A 14,540-nucleotide genomic window follows, 5' to 3' on the forward strand; every position below is an offset into this window, starting at 1 on the left:
CTCTAGACCTGTGTCCAGAAGTCCAAATTATCGTTTTTGGCATCGTGTGAGACGTAGCGGCGTATCTGAGCTGTCGCATTGCAGCGCGCCTGGCCCGCGATGCTCACCAACGATCTCAATCCACCGGAGAGTGCGCGCGCCTCCGCGTAGTACGTTGAGCGAAAAAAATATTTTGTCGCGCTTATCAAAAAGTACATCTTTGGTTTTTTATATGTTTTGGTGAGGGTTTCCTATAGCCAATATATACCAAATGACTGTTCTACCACTTCCTTTTCAAAATTCGCCTAAAAAACGTCAAACTTTGCAAAAATCGCCAGGGTTAATGATTACTATGGCAAAAAATACTGCACTGACGGCTTTAAAAACCAGCTGGCTTGTAGAATGGGTCATCGTGAACGGCCACAATGTTTTTGAGAATTGCAGCTGTTACGTGTAGTATATTTAAAAAATCGCAAGGTCGCAAGAAAAAGCGCCGATAGCCGGGGCGTTTTAGGACACCAAAAGTTGAAAGTTCCCAAAAATTGCTTCCTCAGCAGATTTGCCGAACCCAGTCGTCTTTTTCAGCAAAATAATTATGCGTGTAATATGCGATGCATCCGCCCAAACTATTTCAAACATACTATGGTTTTCGTGCTCACCGAAAACTTTGACCCCATGTAAAATGGCAGGGACTCAATATTTCCCAGTAAAACCATTCATTCGTACCATAGGGTATCCACGAAAATTTTTTGGTCCAGAAGTGCGGAGGGTCGAGCAGGACCTTTGGATCATTTGGTGTGGAATGACCCATCTGCTTTCTGCCTCATTTGACGAGACGGCCCGGGACACGCATTCATTCTCACTCTCTCTCGTAGTCTCCTGCTTTCGGCGACACACATACGCGCGTCGCGCGTGTGAAAGGAGGATAACTGTAGGAAGAGAGAGAGAGAGAATGCGTATCCAGTCAGGAACGCCCGCAGGGTTGTCGTCGGAAAGCGGATGTCAGCGTGGCCGAATTATTCAAGGCGCTCGACCGGAAAGCGAGATTCGTGGTTTAAATGCCGCCCCTGTCTGGCTTTCTCGACTACTATCATACTTCATGATACAACACGTCAATATGGTCGCAACTTCCATGTACTGTATACAAGAGAATCCCGCGAAATTGCAGAGACTTATCTTTCGTGTGTAGTTGATGAAAATAATAGGGACGTCTACTTCTGTGAAATGTTTCGTGAGATAGACGGCAAATTCTTTCGGCTAAACTACTGAGCACTACAGGACTGTTTTCAATGGTTATTTGATGTTCATGCAGACGATGGGCAGCGGCCGGCTATACATGGTTCCCATGTCACCAATACCAAACTACGTAGATGGCCAGAAGCGTGCCCGCATCACCCTACCTGCTAGTACATCGGTTCCTCTGGTAAAATGTTTTCGTTTCTTTGCCGATTATTGATGCGCCTTGCTTTCCTTTCTTCGTGTTTCAATATTGGTCCTACGGGCTGTTATTGGGTTGTTATATATTTCATTTGACAACTAAATCATAAAATGGGCAAATGAGGCCCTGTAGCAAGTTAGAAAGGGAACCTATACATATATTGTACACTGTACACAACGTACCGTAGAAATCGTACAAACTCAAGTGGTGAGAAAGCAAAGATATCACAGAGATGGAACAGAGATACAACAAACCGGAAAAGCAGTGGTGACGTCACTCGGCTCGACCCATGGCGAAAGGAAACTTAAGAGCGGCCGTCTCGAACAAATGTGCGTGGGACCCCAGTGGCGGTCGCTGCAGTAAAAACTGCCATTACTTCATGCACGCGACGTGATTTACATCCCACTGTAACGCAGGACGGTGTCCGCGTAATCCTTGGCATATTTTATGCTCGGATTCTTTAATGCGTACCTCAGGAGAACCCTAGGTACACCCGGATAAATGGCTGAATTTCTTTTCATCCATGGGGACAGCTAAGTTACTTGGGTCACGTGTGCGATGAAGTGGTTGACAGGGCTATCCCACAATCCTACGCTCCAGCTGCGAGCGGTATCTCTGCCTGCTTTCCATAGAAATCCATGCGAAGGGCCGCTCCAGTGTTTCCTTCCTTCATGGCTGGACCGCAATTCCAGCTTCACTTTTCTGTGGAATAGGTCGCCCTCACTCATTACTTCTCCATGCAAGGTGGGCGCGAAGCAGCATACGTATCAGTAGCCGATATCTTAGAAGTAAATATTTTTGTCCCGAGCATTTAGAAATGACAGTGTTGTACAAACAGAGGCGTTACTGGTAGCGCCGCTACCGTATTTCCTACTTTTTTTTCGGTAGAGGAGTGCTATCCCGCGGGATCAGGGAAGTAGCGATAGCGCTATATTTGAAATTGGTAACCGAAAAAGTATTTCCGCTACCAATACGGGTACCGCTACTATTCATAATACGACAGACGTGGGACACACGGGAAAAAGCGAGACAACGGCGAAGCAGGGTTTTTACTTTTATTCCTTCTAGTCACTTGTGAAACACGCAGGCTGATGTGATGGGCTTTCTAAATTTCACAAACTTTCATAAGCTAAGCGCAATCGAACATTTGGCAATATAATTTATGCTGTTCTGTGCATTTTTTAACTTTTTACCTCCCGAGTCTGCTGGAAATGAGATCCTGGTAGTTTAGTGGACCCAGAGGTTGATTTCGACACTTTGGGGCTCCTCTGGGAAAGCAACTTACCACCTTGGCTCCTGCTTCCGATAGGCGGGTGGTCCTGGAAGGCCCGGCCACACCTATTAGCTAGTTGCCATCTCCCTTTTCATTACTTTCTCTTTTCTTACCTTCTACTTCTCCATTTCTGCCGTTTACCTTCCTTGGCGGCTAATGTCAACATTGTGCAGTCTTTTCTTTCTTTCTCGGAGCTGCACCTGGGTAGAGTGTGTATGGATGTATTAGCGTGAGAAAACACGTTCCCCTAGTTGGGGTCGCTGGTGGCCGACACATCAGCTGCACTGATGCACTTCCTCCGCTTATGGATCCCATAAACTCCCATAAAGATGATCGGCGTCTCAACAAGAGGCACCGCACCTATGTATCCCAAGAGCACATGCTCAACATCTTCACTCCTGAATCGTGGTTTGCCAAGTCCTTCTGCATGCAGAGGATGAAATCGAGCCACTTGGTAAGATATTCCGCTTTCTGATAGAGAAAGAGCTGGAAAGGGTTATCGGCAAAACTTACTATGTTAAACGGGTACCAACTCTGACAAGGTCTTGCTACCAATAGGGGACTTGCAAATCGAAGTGAGTAACAGAGCAAGGCTCGGCTCTCCTCTCTCAAACTAGAATTGTCGATACAGTGATTAATGTACCGAGGCACGTAAACAAAGATGAACATAGTAAAAGGTGTGATACCTGACGAACAGCTGCTTGACTCTACTGAGTCGGAGATTCAAGGACTCAGAGATCAGGGTGTGGTGTCAGGCAAGCGAATTGTCATACATCGCGATGGTAAAAAAAAATTCCATCCATTCTGATCCAAACATGTTGTTATTTCATTTCAACTGCACAAGCTCCCTTCCATCCTAAAAGCAGTATACGTTATCTGTTACGTGCTACCTTTCGCCCTAAACCACGCCGTTGCTTTAAGAGCCAGCGCTTTAGGCACGGGTCACAGGTCCGTCCTGGGAGGACTACATGCACAAAACCATTTCACGCTGAGACAGACCATGTAGTGGAAAGCTGTCAGAAAGACGTCCAACGCGTGAATTCGAAAGGTGCCCATCCTTTCAAGACTGAGAATTCGGGACAACACGTAAAGCAGGCTTCACCTCTTTATATCCTCATAGAGCCCATCTATTAGGACCCTGAAAGCGCATGCAACACATTCAGCTGACTGCTATCTGCATTCGTTGGCTTGAGGCACCTTGCCTGTGGCACTGCGAAGCTTTTAATTAGTTTTTAGTTGTGAATGTTGAGATCTTTGAGGTTCAATCGAATTTTCCTGAGGAGCGGGTGATGGGGAATGTGAGCACGCAAACGCAGGAAGTGTCGAGCCGTTTCACGTTCACGTAGAACCTCAATCGGGATTTTACCAGCTTTAGCCAGTACTTGCCGTGTTTCAGCCATTCTTGGAACACCGAGGCAGCGACGAAGGCTTCGAGCAAACAGGGACCGGAGGGTATTTAATGATGTTGTTGATATCCTAACAGGCAAAAATGGGAGAAGTGTAGCACTCGCAAGTAGATAAAATAAGTATTCAAAGACATTCAGACATTTATTTTACTGAAAAACAAGCTTTCGGACGGAGTCCGCCCTTCATCAGGTGCGATACATTGAACACTTGGTAGAGATATTTATACTAATGTACATCAGAAAAAGGGGACGACAGAATAGGAAAAAGGTATAGGAAAGCTGTAAAGCACAGTCGCCCTCAGCAACGCCGCGTGAACTACGAGCAGGGAACGCTGATCACAGCCCCATCCTGAACCAGAAAGATGTTGAATTGCGGGGAGCCATCGCCGCACTTTAGTTTCAAGGTGTTTAATATGGGGAGCCCAGCGCAAGTCCGAGTCGATTACCACGCCAGGGAAGCAGTGGAAGCGTACCGGCTCAAGCTTCTTTCAACCCAACCCTTCTAAACCAACCCAAAGAGGGAAATTTGCCATAGCTTTGCGCGTGAAAGGGAGCACGACACACTTTTCGGGTGAAAGGTCCATCCCAAGGTGCGTGAGGTACGTATGGACATTATGTAAAGCGAGCTGCAGGCGGCGCTGTATGGCTGGGCGTGGCCTGTATGGCTGGGACCCCTGGAAGCGACTTCTATCAAGTAGCGCAGAGGACACGCCAGACTCTCACTGGCTTCATAGCTATGGACATTATACCGCAGGAAGCCCCCTGGTCTCTGCCGGTACCGCCGACTTTTGTAAGCCCTCCAAACCTTCTGGAAAGAAGAGATCAGGTCCCCCCTCAAGTCCTCCGAGCTCATTTTCATGGTTTGGTGGACGAGAAGTTTCCTACGTTTACGGAAGCATATACCGATGGCGCATCCCGAAACAAGAAGTCCGCCTCAGCATTCGTCATACCTTCCGAAGGCGTAGTGCACGGACGACGCCTTTCACATCCAACCTCCTCCACAGCTGCGGAACTCTATGCCATCCTTTTCTTTCTACAACACATCGCTGATTTTACACCGCGGGAATGGGCAGTCTTCACAGACTCCAAATCTGCACTACAAGCTATTGAAGATTCCGGCATACGAGGCCCGTCCGCACCTCTAGTCACATATGTGTTAATAGCTTACCACACTGTCTACGCAGCGGGCCACAGGCTAGTTCTCGAGTGGGTTCCGGCCCATTGTGGTGTCGTGGGGAACGAGCAGGCAGACAGCGCCGCAGAAGCAGCACTCTCGTATCGGAAACGGACTAGTATTGTTCTGATGAGAGGATACCGCCGTTCCATTCTGCGACGCCTCGTGACACTCCTGGCTTCCCGCCAATGGACAACCGACATTCTCCCGCATCTATGTTCAGCAGAGTTGATCCAACGCTCGCTTTCCGCCGAATGCGCCTCGATGTGTCCTTCACAGCTCAGTGTCGTTACCGCTTGAGACAAGTTGGCTGCCACAGTGGTGCTCTTGAGGATCTGGAGCACATTCTTCTTCATTGCCCCCACTACCAACCTTCCCGAACCGCACTTTCCGAGTCTCTTTGTCAGCTGGACTCTCGCCCCTTCTCCCTATCGCAATTGCTTGGTCCCTAGCCCAATCCCGCCCAGCAACGATCTGCGCTCAAAGCTCTTTTGACATTTCTGGACACCATCGGACTTCGATCGTTTTTCTGAAGGGGCTCGTTACTTTATTCCGCACATCCTCACCAGCAATGGGGTAGAGTATCGCCTCTGGCGATGAACCTCCCCACTCTCCAAAGTCAAAATAAAGTTGTTGTTGTTTCAGTTTCCATTGAGGTTCGCAATTTTCAACATGTAAAGAAGGCCCCATTTGCTGCACTGAAAGAGATGTTGTGAAGCCCACCAGCAGATATGCGCCATGTATTCCAAACACCTCGCTCGTGAAAAGTTTGAGGGCCCTGTGAGCAATCGGATGTTTGGTAATATTTATGGAATAGTTGGTAATAGTGTGTGTGTGTGTGTGTTTGTTTGTGGATAGTTTGTGCGTGTTTGTGAAGTGGAACATTTGCAAAATGAAAGTGTACTCGAGTAGCAGGCTCGTCAAGTCTTACCGGAGCCGCGGTCTCGTAAAATGCACCAGGAGCACCTCCAACGTACAGCTTGATGAAGAGTTAAGCTAAGAGACCAGCTCCCGTGGCACTGTGGTGAGGATGATCGCTTTACCTGCGAGACTGGGAAGTTTTCGAAAGTTTTTCGAAAACTTTCGAGACTAATGTCGGTACAGTTTCCCCTGAAGTCGGCTCTAGACGCATACTAACCCTCCTGTGCCCGACTCCTTCCTCTCTCCGATGTCCTCTCTCCATCTGTTCAGGTCTGTACGCCGCTCGCAGCCGCAGTCGCTTTGCGGCGCTAAAAAAAGAATTAACGTGCCTCCGACCTGCGGAGCGGGAAAAGATCCATCCTAGCGGCGCTTGGGAGAAATAAATAGTGCTTCGACTGGTTCCACTTGTGCTGCGGGGGTGTCCTCCTTGTCACGAGCTGTTGACTCGGCATTACCTTCAGCTGTGCTTATCATCGTCTGATCATCGTTTGATTGGGTTTGTGGCAGTTATGCAAAGATGTGTACTTGCCGATTTCGCACGGGTGCGATGCCGTTTTTTCAGTGACACGCGAGGATCGTGGCGTTCGCTGAGTGCATCCTCATTTGCTTGATATTTGTTTTATCACATTGCTGAAAATGCCCCACTCAGCGAACGCGACCACTTTCGAGTGTATCCCCAAATAAACCTCTCGCTGATAACCACAGCTGAGGATAATGAAATGCCAACAGCTCGTGGCAAGCCGGACAACCCCACACCACAAGTAAGACAGTTGAAGCAGGCTTTCCCTCTATTATTCCTAAGCGCCGCTAGGGTGGCTTTGTCTCCGCTCCGCATGTCGCAGGCGCTTTCAAGTTCACTACGCTGCAAGCTGTGCGAATGTGCAAACAAACCTATTCAATTAGCATGAGGAATCAAGCAATTTTTGGGCACCATACATCTATACGTAGAGTGAATGTTGTCGCGGCTGCGCTGTGGGGATTTATAGGGTCGCAGATAACGTCGCTTGCTTGATGCTTAGTTGGGATCTTTCCAAATTACCATACAATATCGGACCCACATTCGCTGGTCATTGGCGATACGGGTCCAATATGGGACACGTTTTGTAAGGATTTCCCCCACATGGTTAAAACATGGCCATATGGGCCCGATATTGCCAAATTTGAGACAATATGGAGAAAATCCTGGCAGTATTTGCCCCATATTGCCCGTGTACACGCATATTGACTGAAAACTCCGAAAACTCTACGTACCCGTTTTGTGCAAATGCACAAGCTGCACGGCAACCACGACGTTGAAGCGTGTGAAATGCCCAATTGAATACACATCCAACAACTTTCCGCATATGATACACATCGCTGCAAACAGTCGTTAACTTGCTTCGCGATGCCAATGCGAATCGGTCGAACCGACTGAGAGCGAGCGTGGTCGTTTGAGCGAAATCACGCGTCCTACAACTAATGCGCATGCGTGACAGTCGAATCGGACGTTTCATGCGGGCTAAAACGTCGCTGGTTCCTCTAATGCCAATAGAATTGCGGCAGGGTGAAGTAAAAAAACACAGTGCTTCACATGAAGCGATCCCCAACAACAACTGATATGCAATAGATGTACGATGAATGTCCTAACGTCCGTGGCCGGACTCGTCTCTCTGCTGGATATCACTCTGATATCCCCACACCCCATCTGGTGATCTATGCCCCAACAACACATGGCAGTCCTCAGGATATTCGATGTACGTCTGAAGATGTCGTGATATCTTCTTTTTTTCTTTTTTGTCTGAGATCCAAGCGCTCGGAGTGACAATTTAGTGAAACCTAGCATTTTTTTGCACCGTTAGCGTGGATCGGTAGTTCCGAATTAAGGGACAGTATGCCGTTACTGAAATCGAAACCTGAAATTTCGTCATTTTTGAAAGGTTATTGACAAGAGAAAGTGAGGGTAGCTGTGACAGTAGAATCCCCTCCTCTACGAATATTGTACCATATAAACATGCCTTTTTTTGGAAACATCGAAGAACCAGCATAGTCGAATTTCCAGCATTTCTCTGAATATTCGAACTCTGCAAGTGCGCACAATACGTCAGCGAACCGGCACAAAGCGAACAACCAACGATGGAAGCGGAGAAATTGCGAGCAGTTTTGTTCGATTACTTAAATTCACATAAGTAATATACAATGCACTTTAAAACTAAAATATATTATGCCTGTTTTATTAGGTGCGTTAGCTGGAAGAAATGGACATCCCTGTGGATATTTCTCAGGCGTCCTAGAGGACTCTTTCTCGTATTTGGACATGCGAGCGCACATATATTGGAACGAAACGTGTTATCTCGGGGATATCTCAACATCCAGCTCCAGACGTACATCATACATCCCTAGGAGAACCATGTGCTGTTGGGCTGGATGTCTATCGGACGTCAATGGGTACTCCTTCTTTATCTGACTTGGACCTGTAACCGTACATATGTCGGATGAAACTCCCAGGATATCCCAACGTCCAACTTCTGACATACAGCGGGTATCCATAGGGCAGCCTTGTTGTGTTCGGGATGTTTCTTCTGCAACTCTAGGTGTTTTCAAGTTACCACAAGCATTATGAGTTGTTGAGGCGTATGTCCGTCACCGTCACGAAAGTGTTTCGCTCCTTTGTACTCTAGGAGCGGGTTGGAAATTTTGCATGTTGGTTTGTGGGTGATATGCAGATATTGGACGGTGAACGACTGAACACGCTTGGAGAACGTCTTGGAGAAGGCGTGCGAGGAACGGGCGGCCGCGATCGCTGACGAGCACACGAGGAGCACCGTGGCGAAGGAGCAAGCTATGTATGAAGAAGTGGGCTATTTCTTCTGAGGAACCACTCCGAAGGGGTGCCGTCTCGACGTAGCGAGTAAGGTGATCACTGGCAACGACAACCCATTTGTTGCCGGTAGGAGAGACGGGAAAGGTGCCAAGTAAATAAATGCCGACGCGGTCGAAGGGTGCATGAGGTGGTGACAAGGGTTGGAGCAGGCCGGCAGAAGGTGGGGAAGGTTTTCGTCGCTGACAGGAGATGCAGGGCGGATGGCAGGACAAGATGGTGGCTGCTTCCAGAAAGCTGAAAGTTGAGTTGTCGAGTTCTAGTGAATGTTACAATGGGATTGCCACGCATATTGACTGTTTCGAACGATGTGGATCATCTGCGGGAAGTTGTTGGATGTAACGACGTGTTGAATTGGGCATTTCACACGCTGCAACGTTCAATCTTTCCTTGCTGATTCGGCATTTGTGCAACACGGGTACGTGCCATTTTCTGTATTTTCAGTCAATATGGGACCCATATTGCCCAGTTTCACCGAATATGGGGGAAATCTTGGCGAAACAGGCCCCAGATTATGCTGGTATCGCCTATGACCAGCCAACATGGGCCCAATATTGTGGGGATCAGTGGTAGATAATATATCGGATAATGTTTTATTATTACACGGGCTCCGTGTTGGCGTTATCACAGAAATATTGGCGTAATATGGGCGAAATGGCCAATGGTCCAATATGGAGCCTGGTTGCACTCCTCATATTGGTCCCGTATTCATAATCTTGGCAGCCCATATGTGTCAACGTTTGGACCAATATTGGTGTGTTGCTTGCGTAATAACACTGGAATATAATTAGTGGACTGTATTGAGCGGACGTCTTTCCTGATTTCGGAGAGGGAGCAGGGATATCGAGTGCTATTTTCCTATCTAAAATTCGAGGTGAAATCGGCTGTTATTCATAAAATCGTGTGTTGTCGTTTTTTTTTTCTGCTCAGGAAATAGCCAGTTGCATTTCTCGCACATTATTGTAACAGAATATTGCATATTGTAACATATTTATTTCATACCGTTTATGGTTGCACTTAAATATGGTTTTCACCAGGTGTGTGCACAGACCACTGCGAAGCCGTATACGTGATACATGATGCAAATCGGGTTTAACTCATTGGAGAGGGCATAATCGGGCGGATTCAGGTTCAACCGTTAATCTATTTCGCAATGAAACCTCGGATATTGTGTTTATTTAAAGACAAAATCGTCGTCAGTGAGCAAAGGATAATTTCCGTTGTCTTTAAGTTGCGTTACTATTGTTCCACTTGACATTGAAGAAAAAGATGTAGTGGATCAGCGTTAGAATCCATTGCATTGCTTTCTTGTGATCAGTATATTTGACAAGGGATTTCGCTGCCTTGGAAGTGTTACCTACACTTTCTAGAAGAATATGGGCGGACACTTGTTTGAACGTGACGCGCACAACACCAGATTCCAAGCAACAACATCGAATATTCCAGAGTGCGAGCTCTCTGGACATGATTACATGTATTAAAGACACAAATAAAGTGTGTTGTGTATGCTGGGTGAGGCACGCGAAAAAATCGCCTTGTCTCCACGATAGGAACAACTAGAGTGCATATTATTCCTCTTGCAAACCATGGAAACACCGTGTTACATTTGTGGCTTATTGACACCAGGCAAGTCTGCACTAGAAGTTCGCTGAAGGGAAACTAGCGTTTCTATTATTTATCTATTTATTTGTTCAGTTATTTATTCACATACCCCAAAGGCCTTCACAGGGCATTACATGGGGGGTGGCACATAGAGGCTGGTTGGTATAATACAACTTCAATTGTCAATACACGGCTAAACAGAAACAGAGAAATGATTAGATACTGCGTTGCGAAATTGATGAGGGCCAGTAAGTTCGACTACGTTATTAGGGAGAATATTCCACGAAATGACCGTTCGTGGAAAAAATGAGTTCATGAAACGAGACGTACGGCACAATTGTCACAGTTGTCAATCCATGGAGAAACTGTTCGTGCTGGTGTTATGTCATGTCTACAAAGAGAAATATTGTGATAGGGTTGTGATTGTGACGAACACACTTATCCACGAATTAATTACGCCCTTTTGTGCTTCGCGACGACCAGCCGCGACAAAAATATGTCGAAACCAATTATTACGGCATGAAATAACTAGCTTCGGTTACATATTTTCCTCTAAAAGGTGTCCACGGAAGGTCGCAAAAGGGATAGTACCCATTTTAATGCCGACAGCGCCCTGCTTTAGAAGTTACATTTTTTCACGCAATTTCTTTGAATTCTCATTCAAATAATGAGCTCCTGCCACTCATTCACACAGTGCGCAGCTTGTGTACGGTATTCGACGGATACTTGTAAAAACGAAAGTTCTTATTATATTAAATTGGGATTATTTAGCCTGGTGATTTAACTGAAACACCCCGTATAATAAGAAATTAAAGCAAGTTATTACAAAAAGGAAATTGTTTTCTTTTAATATTGCGCTTGTGTCCTCACACTGTTCTCTTATTTTTGAATTATTTTACAACTTACTAATTACTTCTATGTCCGTACGAGAGCCTACCGCGTAAAATACGGCTCGTTCGGCCGGGGTTAAAATGCCTTTTTGGCCAGTTTCACACTAACGTTCCTCTCGTCTGTGGTTTTCACTGAGCCAAAACGCTCCCATTCGAACCGACGGGGCTCGATTGCCTTTAGTTTCTCTTTTTGAAGTAAACGGAAGAAAAATACGGTAGTGTGAAATGGACCCTACCAACACTGGGGATAAAAAAGGCAGATGTTGCGTCCTGAGTAATACCTGTGTCAGACAGGCACACTTACAGCGTTTAAGGCAACGCCATCAAGAAAAGGCCGTAGCTGAAATATGGCCTTAAACATTGAACATTGAACATTGAACATTGGCATTGAACAGTACTCCCGCCGTTCCAACGTAGAAATAAAAGGCGTTCCTTTGACCGCTCTTGGTGAATCGGTTAATATTGTGAAACAGATAGGCAACACTCTAGGTGTGCAGATAACAGAGGACGACCTTCAGGCTTGTCATCCAGTCTCGGCTGCAAAGAGTGGTGATAAGAATATTATAGCGCAGTTTACAAATAGGAAAAAACGTGATGAGCTACTTCAGAAAGCACGCAAAAGGAGGCTTAGCTGTGTAGACATTGGCATTGACTCTGCAGCTCCAATCTACATTAATGAGCACCTATGTCCTGTACTCAAGAGATTGCTCGGTGCTGCGACTGCGCGGAAAAGGGAGGTTGGTTGGAAGCACGTATGGGTGTCGGGTGGAAAGATTTGTGCGCGTCGAGATGACGGCTCTCCTGTCTTGATAATCCAGTCAAATAATGATCTTCTTAAGCTCTCGTAATGCATCTCTTAATATTACTGCTCTCTTTCGCTCTAGATGAGTTGTAGCCTTCCAATATTGCCCTCTAGCTTTGGCGCGGTCGCAGCATCGTACAAAAGCAATTCCATTGGAGTATTTCATTTAAATGTTCGCTCGGCGTCAAATAAAATAGATCTACTTGATGTCCTATTCCATGAAATGCACTTTCCGTTCACCGCAGTAATGCTGACAGAAACATGGTATAACGACACCTCTGATATGTTTGTCCTACCGGAGTACGAACATTTTTATCTGTCTCGGGCAGATAAAAGGGGAGGTGGAGTGTCCCTCCAAATAACTAATAAGCTTGAAGGCAATGTCCTAGCCGATTACTCTATAGTAAGCATGGATTACGAAGTGCTGTCCGTTCAGTGTGGCAGTTCCATTTTTGCTGTGTTGTATCGCCCGCCGACTGGCCGCTTGTCTGAGTTGTTTGCATTTCTTGAGAAAATGTTATATTTTGCGTGTGAAAATGAATATACAATGATTTTGGGCGGTGATTTCAATATCGATTTGCTAGAACAGTCATCCAACGCCCATTTATTAAATGATATGTTTGCTTCGTATGGGTTTTGGAATAGCATTACTGTGCCAACACGAATCACTTCCGTGACGGAAACCCTGTTAGACCTTATGGTTACTAACTGTGACCGTTCTTGTGCTATTAGTGGTACAATAACATCCGATGTTAGTGATCATTTGCCTGTTTACACATTGATTCGTTCTGTAGATAGGCACAGAAGTAACAACAGAACAGAAATTACTCGCCAGTATATCACTACTGTAAGCCTAGAAAACTTTCGAGATGCTTTAGCAAACACGGACTGGAGTAACGTATACGCTCAACAGCACCCTGAACAGGCTTATGAGACATTTTTTACTACGTTCAAGAACGTGTATCAAAGTTGCTTTCCTAATCAAACAACACGTGTGCCTAAGAAAGCACGAAAACCATGGGTTACACAAAGGCTACTGCGCATGATTCGGAAAAAAAATCGCTTATATCGCAAATTCCTGAAAGATAGGAGTCACGACACCCTGAAAGCTTTTAAAGTGTTTCGAAATCACTTAAATACTGAACTGAGGCACTCCAAAATGTTATACTATAACACAATTTTTAATGAAACTTGCCTCAAAACACCAGATATTTTGTGGCAAAAATTAAATGATGTTGCCGGGAAAAAGACATCTAAGTATGCAGTGCAAGTGCTTGAGATTGATGGAGCACGCCTTTCAGGAGACGCGCTAGCAAATTGCTTTAATGACTTTTTATCTAGAATATCTTCGAGCATGTTGAACCCGGACAGTTTTTCGCTGAACAACAGATGCAAGGATTCTGTATATTTCGCTCCTACCGACGTAGGTGAAGTCCAGTCGGTATTCAGGAACCTTCGAAACAGTAAGAGCTGTGACATTGACGGCTTGCAGATCAGACCTATAAAATACACTATTGACATCCTTGCCGCACCGCTGGAACACATATACAATCTTTGTCTTTCATGCGGCATATTCCCTTCTAGAATGCAGTCAGCCAAGGTTTCACTGATACATAAAGGTGGCGAGAAAAACTGTCTGGAAAATTATAGACCCATATCAGTGCTGCCTGTATTTTCTAAAGGTTTAGAAAAAATTATATTTACGAGACTTGACAAATTCTTTGCTACACAATCACTCATTACGAACTCGCAGTTTGGCTTTCGCCAAGGCAGATCTACGGAACTGGCATTGCTTACAATGAAAGAAATAATCTTCCGAAACTTCGAGAACAAGTCACTGACATTGGGCATTTTTGTGGATTTTACGAAAGCATTCGATTTGTTAAACCATAGTTTACTTCTTCGTAAGCTTTTTGCATATGGTGTACGCGGCTTGGCCTTGAACTTAATGAAGTCCTACTTACAACACCGCTCTCAAAGTGTTGTTATAGACAATCATGTATCAAGCAAAGTTCCGGTTACATGTGGAGTGCCTCAGGGCAGCATATTGGGTCCACTTCTTTTTAATATCTTCATAAATGACATAGTTGATATTGACAAACACGTTAAATTTGTAATTTATGCCGACGATACTAGCATATTTATCTCCGCTCCCAACACTGACGAACTAGTAACCAGTGCAAATGATGTATTAAGTA

The 14,540-nt window shown here is 45.7% G+C and overlaps 1 protein-coding gene across 1 annotated transcript in view; it reads left to right on the forward strand.

The window, feature by feature from the left end:
- LOC135372661 (uncharacterized) overlaps positions 1-14,540 on the forward strand; it is a 260,959-nt gene that overhangs the window by 62,321 nt on the left and 184,098 nt on the right. The window contains exon 8 of the mRNA XM_064606160.1: positions 1,292-1,402. Coding sequence (XP_064462230.1) covers positions 1,292-1,402 — 111 coding nt within the window. The remainder of the gene's footprint in view (positions 1-1,291; positions 1,403-14,540) is intronic.

The sequence above is a fragment of the Ornithodoros turicata genome, unplaced genomic scaffold (assembly GCF_037126465.1).
Source record: "Ornithodoros turicata isolate Travis unplaced genomic scaffold, ASM3712646v1 Chromosome16, whole genome shotgun sequence".
Taxonomy (NCBI): domain Eukaryota; kingdom Metazoa; phylum Arthropoda; class Arachnida; order Ixodida; family Argasidae; genus Ornithodoros; species Ornithodoros turicata.